This window comes from Apteryx rowi, unplaced genomic scaffold, assembly GCF_003343035.1.
Source record: "Apteryx rowi isolate R43461 unplaced genomic scaffold, aptRow1 scaffold_12, whole genome shotgun sequence".
NCBI classification, from domain to species: Eukaryota; Metazoa; Chordata; class Aves; order Apterygiformes; family Apterygidae; genus Apteryx; species Apteryx rowi.
The window spans coordinates 3441367-3462376 of record NW_020447419.1 but is presented as its reverse complement, the minus strand read 5'-3'; the positions used below and the strand labels follow the sequence as shown (position 1 = coordinate 3462376).

General features: G+C 46.2%; 1 protein-coding gene across 1 annotated transcript; it reads right to left on the bottom strand.

The window, feature by feature from the left end:
- Positions 1-1677: 1677 nt before the first annotated feature.
- LANCL1 (LanC like 1) lies at positions 1678-20874 on the bottom strand. Its single transcript, XM_026088002.1, has 9 exons — positions 20824-20874; positions 19834-20101; positions 11861-12068; positions 8473-8608; positions 7969-8115; positions 5717-5899; positions 5116-5292; positions 4781-4853; positions 1678-3895 (listed from the first exon to the last, which is right to left on the bottom strand). Exons 1-9 carry the CDS (start codon positions 20872-20874, stop codon positions 3819-3821), a joined length of 1320 nt encoding a protein of 439 aa, XP_025943787.1. The 3' UTR covers positions 1678-3818.
- Between the last annotated feature and the right edge of the window lie 136 nt (positions 20875-21010).

Below are 21010 nucleotides of genomic sequence, written 5' to 3'. Positions count from 1 at the left end.
GCCCTTTGGTATCATCGTGAAAAAACCCTACTTGGATTTGGCCAGGGTATTACCCTTTGGGAAAAGAATGAACAAAACAAAAGAGGGGAAGAGGAAAGGGGGAACGGGAGGACAGCCTTCAGTTTCTACCTTGCTCAGCTCCTCGCCTGGCAGACAGGAACGACGTTCCCCTTGCCTTTGGGGGTGGGAAGCATCCTTAATAATGTTCTTCTCGTGCTCTGTAACGGGCTGTCCTCACTGATAAACGTCCTCTTGGAATCATACAGAATTTAAGGCAGAGTTTTGCTAGGGACCATATTAGTCTGAAGTGTTTTCAAAGTRAGCCAGGCTTCAGCATTCAATATGTATTAAATGACTGCAATGCTAGTTTATAAACTGATTTATCAAACAAGCTGTGCATCTGACTGCTAATGATAGTGGACTGATGCTTATTTGGCAACAGAATAKTAGCTGCAAATTTAGTGTCAGTGCAGACTGCACTGCGGGTATATGAAAAGTTAATATTCAGGAATGGGAAATTAAACAAGTTGGACACAAGCAGCAAAAAYAGATCTGCCCCCTCCCACTGTCCCTGTCTTTATTTCATCTCTTTTATGGTTGGGCCTGCTGTCAGCTCTTGAAAGCTAAAATCACAGCTGGCTTTTGGGGGGAAATGCACATCTATAGATGCTGCTGGCAAACAGCATTTGGGACATTTTTCATCTTATTTATAGCACTGGTAGGCATAGGAGTGAGCATGAATTGAACCAGGCTGGCAGGGCATTCAAACTGTGGTTTTATGTCTTGCAGGTATGAGGCACTTGATTTTAAAACAAAACACCATCACGGACAAACATAACCATCCCTAAGAACTAATCTTTAAATGTCTAAACTTCTGATAAAATCTCTGTGAAGTAGCTTGTTGAAAATAATTTTAAAATCCTTCAAATTTTTAGGGCTTTACCAAATCTTTCTGAGGCCTGGCAAGACCAGGTTTACTGTTCTTTTCTTTCCTTCCCTTCCACTCTCTGCATGGAACTGTTGGCTCTCCAGGCTCTCCCGCTCCCTCTGCTTGGCCCAGAGGTGGGTGGAAGTGAGCAGCACCACTGCCCTGTATGAGGAAGGAGGTGTCACCAGTGGAAACTCGCACTACGCTGCTTTCCCATCCCAGTTGCTAGGTCCCCTCCCTGAAGAGCTTTGTCACAAACCTTAATAGAAATGGAAATCATAGAAAATATGGCTGTAAGGCACCTCAAGCAGCCAAATCTCTCCTGCCCAAGGGCTGGATCACATCTTCTTTCTGTTGGCTAATGCTGCAATAATCCTACTGCTTTCAATAGCTCTAGTGCTTTCAAGAGCGAACATACATTGTGGCCTCCCCTGAGTTTCTCAGGGAATAACACTTACTGAAATGGAAGCTGGGGCTCCTTAGTTTCAGGTAAAGCCTCGACCGTCCTTACATGCTTTGTGTGTTAGTGAGCACCTGTGAAAAAGACACTTTGGATTGCTGCAGCTGGGGGGGCAAAAGTGTCTGAAGCATCCCAGCAGCATTTATCCATTCACAGCGTTCCCGCAATCTGCACATAATGGGTGTTCCTGAAAACACTGTAGCATCTTAACCAGAGCAGCTATTGGTGTATCTTGAACTCTTCGGATGTGGTTCCTGGTCATAAAGGGGGAAAAAAATTAGCCCAAAACTTGTTTGTTTTAGCATTTTATTAAACAGTGCAGCACCTGCCAGTTGTACATCAGGCCCTGGTGATTTTTCAGACCAATATATAAACCCTGGGACATGATGCTGCCGTGACACTAGGCTGCACAAACCGTCTCCTAGAGGAGAAATGATGCCCAGGAGGAATCCAGGCTTGCAGGAAGTGCCCCCACCCTGCCACAACATCAGGCAGGCTGGAAGGTAGCTTACAGCAGGCCTCATTTACAGGACTCCCCGCCATCCCTGTGCTGTTTGACTAGCAAAATCCTGCTCTCGAGGCTGTGCTGCTTACTTTCCAGTCACTTGCCCATGATGTTGCAACCCCATGAATGATAGGGAAAAAGACCACTGAGCCTGCATGAGCTTGAGGCTCCTGACAGGGACACCCACCCAAAAGCAGATGAGCTTCTCTGCGCTTCAGGCTGTTTCTTAACAAACCAGCTGAAGTGTGTGATAGCAGCACAAGGCTGGGCTGTGAGGAGACAGGTGACCTTGCAGGGGATGGTTTCCAGCGTTTGCTGAAGCAGCCCATCCACGAGGTTCTGGCAGGTCTGCCTGCGCCACCATTAGAGGTGAGACTGCCCTGCGTTCAGACACGCATGGGCTCGCTGCTACCATGCCAGGTCTGGTCCCTGTGGCGAAAGCACGGTGCGCTCGGGAGCGGGCAAGGGCAGCTGGGGCTGCCTCAGCCTCCCTACTGCTGGTATGGGAGCTCGCCTGCTGGGAGGCYGCCCAGCCCTGCCTGGCGGGCCCTTGCCTGGGCGGCTGCTCTTAGGTAGCCTGAGTACTCGGTAAATGCACCCTTGAAAGACCAAAACCCGTGTGCGCTCCTGTGCAGGCAGAGGAGCCTCCTGCAGCCAGCAAAAGCAGTACAACAGGTTCAGTAACCTTCACTGCACTCAGCATTTAGCTCATGCTCGGGGCTAAGACAGTGGCTCACAGGGTCAGGTTCCAAAGTGCTGTAACTCCGTGTAGCATCAGCAGGGGACAGCAAAGCAGATTTACCCCTTGCAAGGATCTGGTATGCTGACAGCCCAAAGCTTTTCAACCTAGGGCAGATTTTCCAGCTGCTAGTTGGGTGGATTCGTGCTTGCATGTCAAACTACAACAAGCAGGAACAAGCCAAACAAGTCACTCAAACTATCCAGGTTTAGGAAAGCTTATAAAACAAAGCCTGTAAAAAAAACCACCTACACAGGTAACAGGTTTAAACACTGACAGAACTCAGTGGAATACATTTGTTTTCCCATGCTGCTGCTGGTAGGCTTGGTTCCACCTCACATCTATAAAGCTTGTACTTAATTTTAAATACGTTTTGAAAAAAAAATTCAAAGCCGAACAGGAGACACCACACCAGCAATCATTCTTAGCTTACTTTTAAACTGAAGTTTGCCATTCAATGATCAATGGACTTTTGGAAGATTTACYGTAAGATCATGAATAAGCACAAAAGCCACTGGATTATTTGTTTGCCTGTCACTGAAAAAATGCACAAAAAGCTATACATAATAGCCTTTGCTTATAAAGCAGACAGGTGTAAATCTAGGACAAGGCTTTGGCATGTCAGGTCCAGCTGTGCCACTTGCAATCTGACAGAAAAGACATATATAGAGACTCTACAGTCCATCACATTCACCTCATGTGGCACAGCCCAGCTACTGAGCTTCCTACTCCCTGAATGGTCAGAAAGAAAATGTTTAGAAGCAAATTGCAGGCAATAGTCTCAGTAGTTCATCTTTTGTTTTCCAAAGGCAACTAAATTCCTGTAGCTACTTGTCAGCGCAAAAAAGTTAAATGGGCAAAGGTACGTTCAATAGAAAACTTTCTCCAGTAAATGGGATACAGAAAATAGCAAAACTCTGTAAAGCCAACAAAATACTATACATTTCTTCCCTCCCATTCCCAGCCCTGCRTTTTTAGGAGACACCAGCAAAATCCTAATTCTGATTTTTAAATAAAAACAGTGCAGTGAGATGACTAGAAATGTTAAAGAACTCAGCATGTCATCAGGTGGACGGATTTACGTTCAGTTAGGTAAACAATGATGAGTTTGGAAAGAGGAGAAAGCAACTTCGAACTGCTTTTCCAAGTGCAGAAGGATTCAGGCAGGGAATTGCCAAGCTCAGGTTTAGAGTTCAAATGCAGGGAACTTAGCCTTGGTCGGCACCAGCAGGTCAGCCAGAAAGTAAATTGTTCCAGCCATTCCTGAGGACAGAAAAAGAAAACATGCTCCAGAGAGATTCCCTTTGGGCACCCATATTAGCAGTTATCTAGAGGGGGTACATGAATGAGTCATGAAGACAGGAGCAAAGAAAATGTATTCAGAAGGACCTAAATCATTTCCAAGGTCTGAATGCAGTTCTCCCAAGMCCCTCAGACACTTGAGAAGGGAGAGCATTTTGAAGTTAATCAGATATTGAAAAAAGCCTGGGCAAACTGGAGAAGTCTCCCCCTTCCTGCCCCCTCCCTTCTGTTTTATCTGTCCTCAGGTTTAAACATCTGAAYGCCTCTGCAAAACTTTGGGCCCTGTGATATTTTGCCTCAGATCCTTCACTGATGTAACTAGCCTTGTTTATGGACTGCAGCAAAGCTAGGCAGATTTACAGTAGCTGAGGAACTTTTTCAGCAACCCCTGCTAATGGCAGGTTTTTGGGGAGTCATTCACAGGAGCCACAAAGTGCCATGGGAGCCAGCAAGGCCTACAAGAATGACTCCACTTGTTCTTCGCTGATCACTGGCATAGAACTCGAAAGCCCACGAAGGATTTCAATCCTTAAAAATGCATAGATGAGCGAGACTGTCTGAGAAGCCAGGCTACAATTGCTGTAAGGTAAACTTTGGCCTGTACCCATTAAAGAATTCCTTTTGAGGCTTGTGAGCAGGAGTCCCAAGGAGACAAGATGCTCCAGCTGAAGCCATTGGCCTGTGCTACAAGAAGATCACTTCTGAGAATGGGTAAAAACAGTGAATACAATTTCCCTCCCATCCTCTACACTGAGTTTTGAATTCAGAGAAACATGTATTCAGTTCTCCTCAGTGCTGGACTGGATCTTATCCAGTTGCAAAACAAAGAGTAGAGAGGGAGGTTACCTTCAAAGAGAGAGAATGGTGTGTCTGGAGTCCGGCACCCATGCTGACCATAGCTTAAACACCACTCTGCAAACTGGGAAAAGGGGAACAGAAATGTCCAAATTTTGTTAGAGATGGATTTTAAAAATTACCATCCCCACCCTCACATCATCCCTTGGCAGAGCAAGGCTTCTGCATGATATTCCTTCTGTACAGGCTGTCAGACAGTGCCTGCGCTGTTGAAGGACTGTGCCAGTGGAGCTGGTTAGATCTAGAAATTAGGTTATAAAGGAAATGGCAGTGACGTAAAGGGCAGAAGTGAATAATCCCTCCCCCTTGCTCAGGCGGGCTCTCACCTTGCAGGCCCTGTACAGGTATTTCATGTTCTGAGTGAGGTTGTAGAGTGCTAGGAAGCCATAGGCATTGCCAGCTGTCCCGTGGCACAGCCCGTAGCCTTTCTTCAGTAACCCATAGTGCCAGATCACTTCTGCGCACTGCAGGGCATCGTTCAGGTACTGCTCTTCCCCAAACACCTGTAGAGATAAGAAAGATTACCCCCTTGCTGAGGCAATTTCCTCCACACTGACAGCATCCCTGGGTGAGCGGGGAAGCTCCGGTTAATTATTAGCTCCTCTCCTACTGAAGTCTTAATGCTCTTTTTTTGCTGTCTGCTTTCAAAGGAGGGTGTTTTTAATGCGATGAATGGGGTTGTATATTACTTAACGCCTAACTAGCTATCACCATCTGTCACCTGTGACAGGACACCCTACACGGCTGGTGGGTATTTTCAGAAATAAATTTTCAAAAGGCTAATTTCCGTTTCAGTCAGTGGTCCCTGTGGGGTGATTTCATTATGACAAGCCATCCTGCTCTCTGGCAAGGGGTTCCCAAAAGAGTTTTCTTAATGGTCAGATTCCATGTTTAGGGGTCCCCGAAGGCTCTTAGGATGTCTAGTACCTTGTAGGCCTGAACAAGCATGTAGATAAGACCTGGTGCCCCATGGCACCAGTGGATGAGTAGGTCTCTGGTGTCATCGATGCATGGAGGGTAATTGCCCGATGGGAACTTGAGCTGGCAGACATAATCCACGCTGGGTTTCACTGTGTTGTGCAGTTTCACTTGGCTCACTCCAAGGCCAGGCTAAGAGAGAGAAAGTGTTAAATCAGAGAGAATTACCATTCTGTGTCTCCATAAAAAGCCCAAGACCTGCTTGAAAGGCAGAAACAAAGCTGACTGTTGCAGCGTCCATTCTTGCTCCTTGTATGTGAAGCTGTTTCTTTGGTCTGGGCTTTCGCACTTCACAACCACCCACTTGCACTGAAGAACGCAGACCCCAGGCTGCTCTGTCCTTCAGCAAGGTCTCACTTCCAGCCATACCTTAGTGTCCTCAGAAACACTGACTGGCCCTAGTATGTCAGCCAGCCCTCTAAGCAAGCAGAGAGACCTTCTGAAGATGAGTAGCAGTGGTTTCAGGTAGGAGGTAAAGCCTAGAGAAACAAGATTAAGGATGAATACCAAGAATAATTCCTAGCATGCAGAGCACCTCAGCTCTGAGCTGCAGGGCCAGCCCGGCTGGAGGGCTGTGATGCTGTGTTTCCACAGATGTTCTCAGGCAACTGCAAGGTGGTGATTTCACCACTGATCTCAGATGAAAGCAGGAGAGGGACTTCAGTGTCCTCTTCCAGTTATGCTGCCACAGATGAAATCTGTGCAGTTCTGACTTCTTTTGACAGACTGCAATAAGAACTCTAGTCTAAGGATCACACTGTTCCCAGGTTGATAACTTGTAAATTAAAAATCAATACTTGTGCTRTAAAACCACTGGAGATAAAAGTCCAATGTCCTCCTCTCCATATTTCCCTTCTTTGCTTCCCCAGGACTTTCTGTGCATTATGCCTGGCTGTTCCTCTCCGTGTCACACGGGGCACAGCTTGTGCTTACAGGGAGCTGATCCTTGTATGGCCAAGACCATTCCAGCTCTTGTACTTGTACTGCATACAGCAGGGCACGTGCATGAAGCCCAGATGGTAATTTATGGGGGACTTGGTATTAATATTCTTTAAAACATCAGCTTGGGAATGAGCTCAGGGACTCGGCACAGATCTGGGCTCATAGCACACTGCAGTTTTCCCTGCCCCCAACTAAGCCATTCTGTACTACGGGGTAATAATCACCCTCCATCTTTCTAATTTCTTCTCTTGCCAAATCCTCTTCTGCTTCAGAAGTACCAACCACCCCTTCCTCTCTAACCGAGTTATATAGGAGGGTTAAATTCACAGAACTCTGCTCCTGCTTATGGGCTTGAACTTTGAGGCTCCTGCTTCAGACTTAAAGAAGAGCTCAAGTGCTTGAAAGCTTGTGGATTTTTTTCCACCAGCTGTGATAGTTGGGTCTAACAAAAGATATCGCATCTTTCTATGAACCTTGCCATGTTAAAATAATTTGCATTACTCAGTTATTGCTATTAATGCTTTGAAAATACAATGTTATTTATTGCTGTGATTTTTTTAAGAGCTCAAGCATTGCAAGCATATCCACCCAGTGACCCACACAGGGGAATTATCACCCACGTTTCAGAGCTAGGTAATGGAAGATTCCCATAGCTCCAGTGAGTTATCTAAAATTGTGAGAAAGACAGTATCAAAGCAAAGGGGCACAGCAGCTCCTAGCTTCTTCTCTCACATTGTCTGCTTCAGGCACTATAGACCTCAGCTGCTTTATAAAAGTAAAAAATTCTACCCCTTTAATATTTGGATATAAGCCCTGACTTGGAAGCCCAGGCATWTCCCACTGTCCTACTGTGACTTTAATCTCTTTCACCAGGCTTTTCTTATGGAGATTTTCACTCTGAAATGATCTGAAGTTGCTTCTGGTAACCACCTCAGAAATGCAGGAAGACTGCAGATACCAACACATGGGAATAATTCACAGCAATTAGCACAAGAGGYGGGAGCTCAGACCAGCTGACCCACAGGGCTTCATTATGTGAAACTGCTGGTATAATGCAGGTCCCATTTTCCTAGGGATCTCCATGGAGGAAGGAAATCCAGTCTCACAGACATGGAAAAAGCCCCTGGAAGTGGGGATGCATAACCCAGCAAGGGAGCCTGCCTGGCTTGACGTCACCCAGAGCCAATGCAGCCACTCCCCCTTGCTCAAAGAGAAGTGAAACAGCTGCCAAAGGTCCGTCCCCTCCTGCTGTCTCTTACCTGCATGAGATAGTAATAAATCCCAGCCAAGCCATGGGCTGCCCCTACGTAGTACTCCTGGTACCACTCATACATGAGCGGGCTCTTTGCTGTGAAGTTCTTCCTTTTGGCCAAGTTCTCTCCTGAGGCCACGACTGCTTCRCAGACCTGTAGAGAGCAACAGAGGTGGGCGAGGGAAATGCCGGTGCCTTGGAGCCAGCACAGTGAGTATCCCAACGTGGAACAAAGCCCTAGGCTGTTGTTATTCTGCACATGCAGAGGGAAGTCTGTGGATGAGGGAGTGAAACAGCTGCCACATCAGCACCATGTGTGGATTTACAAGGATTAGGAAGGGCATCTGATGCCCTGTCCCTTTGGAAGGATGCTACCTGCAGTGGGGATATCTGGAGATGGTTTTTCACTTATTGCCAGAGTTCTAGCATTAGTTTGTACCTGCCCAGAGATAAGCTGGGTAGGAAGAGACAGAGGGCTGATTTAGCCTTTGCTGCTGAGAAGMCATAGTACCTGTTGAATGTGACTTTGAGGGATCTTTTCCTCTCCGAAGTGCTTGTTCACAAATAGCAGTGCATAGAGATAGCCCATGCGCCCGTAAAGCAGTTCATCTGGCACTCGTGGGTCAAGCTTGTGTAGGTGGAGCAAGCTACAAAGAAAAATTTGTATAGGTGAATTAGAGGAACAGGACATCCAAAGCCATGTAACCAAGCAGTGACACTGGCACTCAGAAATACTGTTTGTYCCCTAGTGCTGCCCACTCCCTGTGAGATGTCAGGCCAGCCTCTGGGTCTTAGCCATCCACCTACGCGAGCTAGATAATCCCTCCTTCCCCTCTGCTTTTTGACTTGTTCCTTTAGTCTGTTCAGTGCTGCACAACGCAATTACAGCATGTGCTTGTTTCTACAGTACCAGCTTTGTAAAAGCTCTTTGTGGGGAAGCCTGGGCTATAGGAGATGGGCAGCATAAAGCTGCTGACTGCTCAGGGAAGGCAGGCTGCCCCAGTTTGGTAATGAAAGCCTGTCCACCATTACCCCTCCACAATGCCTTTGGGAAGTCAGCCCTTTTGCCAAAAATGACTGTTTTCAAACTTAGCTGGTATCTGTTTAACTTGGCTGCTGGGGGAATGCTAGAAAACCAAGCCAGTGCTGAGGGTGTCTGGAAAAATCTCACCCTTACGCTTAAGTCCTGATTGAGATAGCAAAGCCACTTCCCCTCCATGCCCCAGAATGGCCAGCGCTACCCTGTCAGTAGAGAAAGAGGTGCTTGCAAGAGGTAAAAAGTTTAGGTAAGAGATGGGGAGAAGGGGCTGGATGTGTTCTTTAACATCAAGTCTCCATGGGACATGTAAGAAACCTTGTCCAGGGAGAGTTAACCAGCCCAGGCAGAGCATAAGCGCTGCGGGCTGCCTGTAGTGCAGCCCCATGCCAAGGATCGCTTGGTTGGCACCAGGCGTTAGCCCACAAGCACAGAGCAAGAGGCCTGCTGGAGTCAGAAAGTTTCTATGCCATTTTTCAGGGTATTGGCATGTTGCAAATATGGTGATATGCCTGTGGTGCTAACAGTGACTGAACAGTGCAAGTTCTTCTCCATTTTGCCTCTCATCACACTTCCAGCAAGGTTGGATGTCCTTCCCTGTCAGAGCAGCAAGCAGGAGGCAGGGAGCAGATAGATTTTAGCTTTATTTTTCTGTTCACCCAAGGCAGCAGTCTGAAAAATGCCAGTGCTTTTAAAACACCAGTGTGAGCAGCTTCAAGGCTGTTTCCTCAGCTGCATCCCGCTGTGGTTTCACCTTGGGAGAGCTGTGCTTGCAGGGCTCCCCTGCCACAGCAGCATGAGGAACAGCAAAGGTGCCTCAGCAGCCCTTGCTCTTGGGCAAAACAATGTGCCACAAAGGAAGGAGCAACCAAGTGTCCGGAGTACTTGAGGAGCAGAGGGGGGATGCCGGGCTCTGAGTCTCTGTGGCCTGAAAGCCTCTCTTGGCATTGGATTCAAAGCGAGCAGAGACAGAGAAAGGAGAGAAGTGTCTCAAGATGGATGGTGCAAGATGCCTGGGGTGCAGCTGGACTGATGGCATGCAGAACACCTTTCTTGGGCATAAGGGGGTAAACTGAGGGCCCGGAAAGAAAGCCACTGCTCTCAAACCGGCCTATTATCTCAACTACAAAAAATCAGTATTTTCTGGTCAGAGGGAAAGCGAGGCAGTTGTACAATAAGGTGGGATTTTGCATGCCACTGGCTCTAAAAGCAAACCCTTGACCTCCTGAATTGGTGGGAGATGACAGGTAAAAGAGGACTCCTGGAACATAGATCAGGTTTTCACAAGCTCTTGGAAAACAGGCTGCCCTGAAATATTAAGTGTCTCCAGGGTATAAAGTACATTTATTGGTCATGAACTCATTTCAGCAAGAGCAAGCAGCCAAAAAAAGCAAGCTTCTGTCTCTTCCACTGCAAGGAGAACCTGGCTGATGAATTCTCTCCTCAGGCTCTTTTTTTGAGGTATGTTCAAGCTAACTGTTCTGGGAATTAGCGGTAGAGTAAGGACAGTGTAACTTGCTTCATGAAAGCCCTATTTTCTCTTCTTCTCAGACGTGAAGAAACCTGTTTCCATGGATCTGCCCTTATTATGCCATTAGATGGCAGTGCAGAATTAATCTTGAGTTTTCCTTCTGCCACAAAACTATAGACAGAACAGGAGGGACACATGGAGGGGAGAACTCCAGCAAGAAAACATGAATTGGGGACTTCCTACAACTTGGGGTTATATACCAACCACAGCTGGCCAGTACTGTTTGACAGCTTAGCTCTCTCTCTGTTACCAAATATCTAAATCCTAGTGAGATTCACCACTTTGATATATTAAGCAAATTACTGCCTAAACCACTTTATTTCAAGAAGAAAGAAGGGAGTTCTGCCTCTGACTGGCTATATCTGCATAAAGCAGAAGCTCCTCTTAGTAAAGGTGTGGGAACTGAGTGTCCAAATCTTATAGATACCTCTGATTCCCAATTTTGTTTTTTTAACTGATATTATTCATTTTTGCTGATGGCCATTCAGTGTCATTCAGAAATCTTGCTTGTGTGCTGACCACTCATAAATGGAAACTTTATCCAGGGCTGTTTCTCACCTTCTCAAAACTTATCTCCCTCAAGCAAGAAAAGCTTGCAACTGCAATGTCTTCAATTTCTTATTTTTTTCCCCTTTCTCTGCCATTTCCTGATCTTATTGTAGGACTGCTTACAAGTCTTTACTTTTGTTGGATACTTAAAATATTTGAAAACAGCTGAGGAAAGGCAGGTAATAGAAATAAATGAATCATAACCAGCTGCATTTAGCACTTGAAAGGGCACTCAATCATAGGTTTAAGTCAAAATCAACTAACAAATAATAAGGGGAAGAGAGCAACAAAATTCTTCTAATAATCCTGCCCCATTTCTCCTTCTTATCAAAATGCCTGTTGAAGCTAAATTTAAAGGTTCTTAAAAAATCCCAAACCTCAGTTTGTGTTTTTTATTTGGTTGGTGGGTGGGTTTTTCTTTCTTCTTTTTTCTTTTTTTTAATTTTGGCAACACTTTTTCCTGTGTTTCACAGAATGCTGTGACTCCTATTTCTCTGAATAATTTCTAAGATGGTAATACCAGCTTAAAAATAACCTCAGTCCCTTACTCCTGGTCCCAGCCTGCAGGCTGCCAGACAGGARCATTTGCCCTTAAGCTAGCTATTTCTCCAGGGCCAAACAAATCTGTGTCGCTTTGCTCAGTTGCTGGATTCTCTCTCTCTCACACCAGACTGCAGCAAAACGTACTCAGGTTTGGAGGAGAGGGACTGGTAAAAGCCCAGACCAGCTCTAGGAGCAAGAGCAGGAGGAACATGAGGTCAAAGACATAACTGAACGTGTTACCGAGTGATGCAGTCTTCTGACTGCTTCTGGTTCTGCAGTTTGTGGTAGATGACAGCAGCCACTGCCAGGGGCCCAGCGTCTCCGCACAAGAAGGTGATGGATCGTCTTGTCAAGCAGCTCAGGCTCTTCTTCACATACTCGTGGGCCACCTGGAGGTAGGCTGGATCTCCATACACATTGTACAGGTGCAAATACAGCAAGGCAATGCCTGCAAAAGGAACGTAAGGATTACAACCAGTAGAAAAGCTTACCTATTTTGTCCTTTCCACTATGCATTGTGGCTGTTTTAACAAATCTAGAAGCCAGCTCTAGGCCTCATCTGGGGCATGTGCCATTTAGGAAGGCTTCTCGGATATATCCAGAGGCACAACCCAGAGCTGCAGCATTCACAGCTTCTTTTCCTACTCTGTGACCTTGTTGTACTTGGCGCCGCTGATAAGTGGACTGCAGGTCAAGACGAACAGCAGTGTCTGGCCCAGGAGGTCCTGGAGCACAGCAGAGCTTCTAAAGAACAGGTTACAATGCTAGCAGCAGGAGAGCAAACGATGACACCTAGACAAGCCTGCCTAGATCTATCAACTGTACCTGCGACTGTGCTATTAAACAGCAAAAAGCATCAGAGACAGGCAAGATGGTACTTGTGGCAGAGTGGTGCTGAGTCTTTAGCCTATCTTGATCTCTTTCCCATGCCAGGAAGTGGAGGGTTGGGTCACCTCCCTTGAACCAGGTGAGAAAAAGCAGCATGCCATCAACACTGAGAAACAGCATCCTTGAGGCACCCCTGTTTCTTAAGTGGAGATCCCACTTGGCTCTTCTCTTCCCTCCCACTGGGAAGCACCAGCTGGGCAGTTATAACTCCCTGGACACCTGTGACTGCTGAGCAGGTCCCAAGGCCTACCTCAAGGACAGGAGCATCCTAGAAAAGAAAGGGGCTGCCAGACTCCCTCCTCCTGCCACACACCATTTATGAGCAGCCCTTGTCTGAAATAAACAGCTACCTGAAATGCTGGAAAATGCTCCCTGGTCCTCCCTTGATCTCTTCAGTTTGCTACCCAGCTACAGGAACAACGCTGCCCCGGTAGCTGTCACCCCAGGAAGTTGTCCCAGTAGCTGTCCTTTGACTCTGTCTGCCCTGTCTTCATCCTGCTCTTGAAGCTTTTAATATGTAATTGAGGAGTCCTCAGCATGTCCACGTTAGAAAGGTTTGCCACATTTGAATCACCCTTGCGATTTATCCACAAACATGCATTGGAGAAGCTACTGGCCTGCATCATTTCCAGAAAAGCTCATCTCTCCCCTTACCAGTAACTGTTTCTAAGAAGACAAGTCCTGTGTTTAAGCCTAAATTATTAGAGCCAATCTCTGTAGATTTTGATGCTGTAAGAGGGAAAAGAAATGAGGGGGAAACAACAACAACAACAACAAAAGCATGCTGCAAAATTACTTTCCACGGTACTGAGGACAACTTTAAATTTGGATCATTTCCTCATTTTGCATGGGTGATTTCCAAAGCTTCATGCTACAGACAATTCAATTTCACATGTATATGAAGGGCAAATTTCTATTTCCTGCTGAATTGAATAACCTTGTCCTCTCTCTAAGCAGTTCAGTGTTAGTGTTTCCAGAGAGAGAAGCTCAGATGTATGGTACCATCGCTCAAGTTTGTAAGGATGTGGACATGAAGCCCTTCTCTAAGGGGGAACCCTCCTTTTCCAGCTAGCAAATGTCAAGTCAGTCTCCTTGATTCATTTAGCACCTAGCATAGCCTCTAGACTTCTAATAGGTCTGATAACTCGAGAGTGCAAATTGTGCTCAGACAGCTATCTGCTTTAATATCCCACTTTTTGCTCTGTAAGTAGCTTCTAGTCCCACTGCCATCATACCACTCTAATTACAGATGTAACTACCATGTCAAGGCTACTGCTAGAATTGAATTCTAGGAAAATAAATGTTGCAGTATTGTTTTCCTCCATTTTCTTCTTTGCCAAGTGTCTTTAAAAACATCTCTCACCTCCTTTATCCCCAGGCCCAAGCATTCTGTAACAGTGTCTCTTTTGGCAAAGGCTCCAAGAATTTTGGCCTGTACTGAGGGATGGAAATGAGACCTCTGCTTCCCCAAATCATTCATCTTTCTTTTTTTCTTTAAAAAACAAGAGCCTTACAAACACAATCTAAAGATGGTTTCCGCAACTTTGTAGAACAGCAGGCCTGTTCCTTCACTTGTAATTTGAAGGAATTCATACTCCCAAGCTGATAGGAAGAGCAAAGTGAGTGCTGCATTCAGCATGTTGCTTGCTCTGTTGTTATCCAAGAGCCCAGAAGCAGGGAAGACCAGCAGAGGAGGGCAGGGCCCTGCATAAAGAGGCAATATTTAGCAGATGCGTGTATAGAGATGTGCTGGTGATATGCAAGATATGGTCATTGAGGGGGAAATATCATATATTGACCTGTGTTTAAGATGCAGGCAGCTTATTTTAGAGGCAGGGTGGTTTGGAAGCTGGAGAGGTTCCAACTGACGATCTTGGCTCAATGAGGCAGTGTTGCTCTGCACAAGTTATTCCATAATTCTGCCTCAGTCCCTCTCCAGTAGCACCACTCTCCTCTTACCACCACCCCACCTGACCAGGTAGGGTTTGAAGACTGACTTGATGGTTTTTGGCATGCTTCAAGTGCTATACAAACATTGCATCATCAGTCATCTGGGACTAGTAAACAGTAGATCTGCTCTGCTACTGTGCATGCTGGAGGGCTGTGTTCAGTGGACTGGTGTTTCAAATGTTTGTGACCTCTCTTGCATTGATTCCTGATTATTCCCACCAGAACTGCCATGTAGTCACTGCTTCTGGCCTGCTACTGCCCAAGATTTAGGAGCCCTGTTCTGTTTATAGGTTACTACTGGACCTTCTTCTCTGTAGTTTCTCCAGACTTCCAAGTTTCTTGCTCCCAGAAGTGTAAGACCTGCTGCCCAGCCTCATGCAATAGAGAATGCACCTGACATCACTTGATGGTACAGGCTATGGTGAACCTATGTGTTAAGTGACAGCATATCCTTTAGCAGGGCTCTGCTGACTGGAAGTGCTGTCTCTGGTGTGCAGGAAGCCAACGCATTGCAGTGTTAATGCCTGAGATGCCTGCTAACTGTAGGGGATCATGAGGCAAAATCCAATTTTTAAGTCTCATGCAGAGCCTGTTTATTTAACATCTTTAGCAGGACAGCGAACAGCATCTCTTCTCTTACCATCACACACGGGGAGTATTGGGCTTGCAGGGGGTGCTTTGTTGTGTTAGAGAAACTTCTTTTGAGGGATACATAGGAGAAGAGTTAAATGCACACAGCTGAGAGGGAACTATGCACCTGGCTGAACAAGACAATTAATGCTGCCGGCTGACTTTCATGCTGACTTCAGCAACCACTGTGTCCATCAAAGCAGAGAGCACTGGAGATGTCAGACAAGTTTTTGCTGGAGAGCTAAGGCACTGCAGTTGGCTGAAGGAATACCTTGTCCATGTGACTGTGCTGTTGACTAAACAAAAGTAAAGCTGTGTCTTAACTTGCCTTCTTGTGCCAAGTTTAGACTTGTGCTTCATGTTGGATTGTGCTTCCCTTGCAAAAAGTTCTGCTGGTGAGAGAACAGCAGTGGGAAACAAAGCTTCTTTTTCACACTGAATAGAGTGCATTAAAGCAAAAGGAAGCCCTGCTTTGGTGTCAGTTCCACAGCCACCCCTTTCCTGACACCACAAGCAGGGTTCCCCACCAGACTGTTCTGAATGTGCCTCCTGTCTACGAGGAGCTGAACTGCAGTGTGGTCCTTTCACAAAGGTCACCAGGTTGCCACAAGAGGAGATTTCTGGGTCACTGCTAATTTGGACCAGTTCCAAACCTGTCACCTACAGKAATAAAGAGCTCTGAGATCTTACGTTGACCCAGGGAAGTAAGTCACCCAGCACCCTCAAAGCAGGATGCCAAACACAAATGAAAGAAGCAGAAACTTATCTTAGCACCTACTGAGAAAACCTGATGACTTCTAGCAAGAAACCTACTGTAATTTTAATGAGTCAGGTATGGGATAAAAGTTACAGAGAGGGTGGAATAGCTCTGCTGGCTGGCTCAAAAGATAACGAGCATCTCTTCTGGTGGAGGAATATGGGATGTCAACTCACACTTACAAATGTGTGCAGAAGGGGTGCTGAATGGGATGCTAGGGGGCTGTATCACCCCATGTTCAAAACTGCCTGGGGATTGACAGGTAGGTCTTACTGCAGCTTGCCTTCCTAGTGTGTTGTGGGACATGGGGCATTTCTCAGGCTGCCTAAGCTTCTCCAGATGTAAAACTGCGGTAACAAAGCTCCTTTTGTGAAAACATACACTTCTCCTTCTGTAAAAATGCAAAACAAAGCCCAGTCTAAAACAAAACTACCCCTTATACCATCAAAAATCCTAGAATGGTTTAGGTTAGAATGGACTTCTTGATCCAAGCTCCCCTCAACATAATGCCAGCTTCAAACTTGCATGCAATTGCTCAGGGCTTTGTCCAGGAATATCTCCAAGAAGGCGATTTCACAAAAACAATCCACCAGGTATTTGGCAGGAATGTGGCTTGTATGGGTATGTGGGTGACACAAGGCACTCTTCTCCCTCTCCTTGAATGTAGCCTCTTTTCCTCTTACTCTGTAAGCATTATTTGGGGATTTCTGTTCTTCTGAACAGAACTCTTTAAAGGGGTGCAAGTTCTGAGATCTGAGTTTTGAGGTTAAAGCTAAGATATCACACTAAAGCAAACAGAAGATGTTTTTTCAGAAGATTTCTTGGATAGGTGTGGTCAGAATTTCTATCCATTTTTAAATAGCTTCTCTCCCATCTGACATGCCTTCTGAAGGGTCCTCTCAAAAGGCAACTCAGCCCTACTCTTCTCCACTCACCAACAAGCCAGTCAGAAGCTTTGATTTGGGGCAAGTCACCTGGACTTGCTGGTTTGTTTTGGAAGACCTCAAGCTCTGAAAGCTTATTATATTGCTAGAGAAGGGAATGCTTGCATGGAAAACAAACTCCAAAAGTGCTGCCAGAATGTGGAGGAAGGAGAATCTTTCCTTTATATAACRTTTTAGGTGGAAGATCACCTCATCAGCTTGGAGAAACACAGAAGTCCATCAGGCAGCAGACTCGGGGAAGTAGCTCTGCCATCAGCCTAAGAGGTGACAGCAGTGAAGTCAGTCTCCCTCCATTTGCTTTCCATCACCTGTGCTTCCAGTCTGAAGTCTTTGGAGTATGGCCTCTTACACTATGAGAAATATCAACACGTGTATGTATTCTTAGGCATCCTCATGCTAATCTATTTGAAAATGGATCAGATAGTTGTATTCCTGCCAGGATTTGAACCGCTTCTGATTCAAAATTAGCTTATGGCAGTTTACCTTCCCTCAGTCAACATTTTGATACCAGTGAAACAGATTAAAACCACAAAGGCTTTTACAGCAGTCTAGTTAAATTGATCAAAAGACAAAACGGAACACAAGAGCTGAGTCTGGTCTATACCCAGGCATGTACCAGGCTTGGCCTATAGAGCCCTGATCTCTGTGGGAAACTGAATGAGTGTGTAACAAGCTGCTTCAAATGTGTTTTGAGGGCATTCAGCCTTACGCAGGATAATTTTGATCTGAAGTGTGTTTTCGCTGCCTCTGAGCYGAAAACCTAAGTCCTTCTAAGTCCTTCTCTCCCTCTGCTCCAACTTTCTGTGCCAAGAAGCTGTGGCTTCCCTGGCACAAATAAAGGCCGGAGAAACAGGGCTCTCAAGTGTGTTGGGGAAGAAACAGGCACAGAAGTAAAATGCCAGCATATGCTGTGCGTTACTGGGTGTAATGTAGTATGCTCAAGTACATTACATTTCATGCAGAGTTCGCGCTAAGAGAGCGCGTTTCAAACCTCTCTTATTAGCAGCCACAAGAGTGCGGGTTGATTTCAGACTGCTGGGCAATGATTTACATGAGAAGATACTCAACAAGCCTTTCCTACATAAGCAATTACGGGAAAAAGCTGCTGTCTTGGCCCAATTAATTTCCTCTCTGGAAACCGCACTGAATAAATTAATACAGCTAGGATTAGAAGAGAAGGGGGGGGTGAGAAAGATACAGTGTAATATCTGCAAACTTCACTTCTCTGGCTGTGACCTGCAGGAAATCGTTCCATGGGCTTATTCTAATCCTATCAGCCAGGGCAAGAAGTCTGTGTGCCCAGTGAAGAATGATCCCCAGGGAGAAGAGAGGAATCCCTCTGGAGAAACTTCTCTCCAAGTAAAAACAAGCTGAAATGCTACCAGAGCGCTCTCACCATTTCACACCTGCAGTCACATTCTGGCATAAAGCTCCTTATGACCACTCTATGGAAGAAAACAGTCTCCTGGGAAAGGTGTTCACCTTCTCCCCCCAGACTTTCAGAGTAGTCCTAACAGCCGTTAGTTGTCCTGCTTTCTCCTGAATTATTGCGGTCAGAGGCAGACTCTACTGCCATGACAAGGAGCAGCTTCATGTAAGGAGTGCCTTTCAACCCGAGGGACCTCAGAGCAAGATCATACRGACTGGAGGGCTAAACCCATCTCCCAAGATGAGATCAGCCAGCACTGAGCAGAAATGCATAAATTCACAGGCAGCAGCATCAGAGTGCTGCTAGGCAGCAAGTGAAGAAATCAACTCCCACGCTAGGATTTAGCACTGGCACCCTGGTATTTTTTGTGAAGCACTCTGGACTGCTGTCAGTGCCTCACTCTACCTTACAAAAATTTTTAAGCAGGCATTTCTGGCGTTGCTCTCACTAAGCTGCAACATTAGCTTAGCATCAACACAGTGAACACAATTCTCCTGAAAAATCTGTTGGCATAATGTTCCAAATACAAGCCAACCATACCCAGATCACAATGTAGAAAATCGCCATTTAAGATTGCAGTGTACAGCGGGGGGGAAAAAAAAAGAAAAAGCCATGGAACAGAGAGCTGTAGCCAGGACAGGCAAAGGTCTTGAGTGCATTAAGTTGGCAGCAAAATATCTTGCAGCAGTCATGTGACTGACTGTGACTCCCTAGAGCCTGCCACAGTGCAGACAGAAGTGGCAGGAAGGCTGAAAAAGCACACAGCAATAGTCAGGGATGATAAGGCAAAGGATGGTGTGTCCTTACTAGCTCCAGAGGGCAGCAATAGGAGAGGGGAAGGCAGGGCATGCTCCCAAGGCAGGAAAAAACAGGCTGAAGATGTAGGACAAGAGGAAAAAAAGCTTCTGCAACCTTTGCACAGAAAAGTTAGTGTAAGAAAGGCTTCCACCCTTAGTTTATACTCGCATTTGAATTTTTGCTCCCTCCAGCAGGTATTAGAGCAGAACTAGCCCCACATAAGTGAAGGGGCATTACCTTAGGAACAGGAACAGAGCAAGCTGCTGATTGCACGATGTCACATAAGATAAAATTCAACCCAAACTGAGAGGATGGATGTTATTTCAGGCTCTAGGCTTGCTAGTGCTGCTACGCAAGAGCTCCTTACAGGAAAATGACCTATTGTGCATCTGTGCCTGCTGCATGGAGCAGTGGTTTACTTGCCACCATCCTCACTGTGGAATGGGCTGGATTTGGAGCCAGCCCCTTTGAAGGCTCCAACATTTGCTCTCGACCAGATGCATTTCAATCCTTGAGCTTTATCCCTTGCAGAAGTTTGGCACTATTAATCAAGAGAAGACCCAATCCTGCCCTGCAATGCTAGTGACTTCCCTCTGCAGTTTGAATTCAACTGCCAGAAACGGGGAGTCCCAAGAAAGACAGCCCCTTGGTTTAACCGATTAAAAATCATGCAGAAGTACTGTTCATGATGCAAAGCTAACCTGATCAAACAAACATCCAAAAACCAGGGTGTGATTTGACCTAACATAGAAGACAGCTTCAGAGAGGCCTTGCTTAGTTCTGAACAGATGTTCAAGTGTCTGTGTGGCCACCCTACCTGTCCAGCCAGTGTAAGCAGTGCAGTCCCGTGGGTCGGCAGATTTCAGGCCTCTCTCCATCTGCTGGAGCAGTTCCCTTATTTTGTTGTTCAGGCGCTGCGTGAACTCAGGGGTCAGCTGCAGAGAATCGAGAAATACCAAACAGTAAGTAAATATCAGCAGACAGATTGGGTGAGGTCTTGGTAAATGGCTGAACGCTTGTGGAAGAGCCTGGAGGGAGTACACCAAGGAACAGGGATTTTTCCAAGAGCCAACAATGTTCACTTCCTATTAGCAATCTGAGGAGTCTTGGCTGGAAACTGTTACCTTATGACCAGGAGAAGATCAGAGCCACCTACTGCCCCTTGGTTTCAGCACCTGCAGCTGTAAGGCCTAAAGTCACACTTGAGGAACAAATTTCAACTACTTCTTATTCTGGTGTTAAATATGGGCAGGCTGGAGACTCTCTCTGGAGCCTTGGCTCTCTAGTTTGAGTCTCCCTTCTTTAAAGCTCTGCTGCTGTAGGGCAGAGCAAGGTATCCACCCTCTCAATGATGGCTGGGATATCTTTCATAGTGAGTGTTTTATGCCACAGTGAAATCTGGATGGGCTTTATTGTTTTCTCTTTACCTCATATTCTGCTAACGTCAAAAGAGTTGCTCCTGATAACTGCCTACCTTAGAGACGATTAAGGCTGCGCCATACTGTAGAGACAAAGATGCACGTGAGGAAATGCAACTGAACAGTCCATTCTCTGAGCTATTCCTTGCCTGTGGTAACAATTCATCCTAAGGACTTTGCCAGACTTTTGGTGCAAAATATGATGATGCCAATAAAAAACAGGCAAAGAATGCCATGAACCTTTTCCCTAAGAACTGAGATTTTACAAACTCTCTGCAAAGTAGACCAGGATGGACTGGGATTCAGCAGACCTCGCTTCTGTCCTTGGTCCTGCTCCGCAAATCTCAGCTCCTCCCTGCCGCATGAGGAGAAAGGTGCTGATCATTTACTGTAAAGTGGCAGGAAACGTGGAGCAGGTAGGTGGAATTGGCTCTGATCATCCGGATGGTGACAGGCTGAGATGCTTTAGCGAGTGGAAAAGCTAAGCAAAGACGGTTATCGGTACTGCTGGTGGTAAGTTTGTTGCTGCAGACTCCTCTGGGCGCCCTGGGGCTGCGCTCCTGGAGCGAGGAGGGC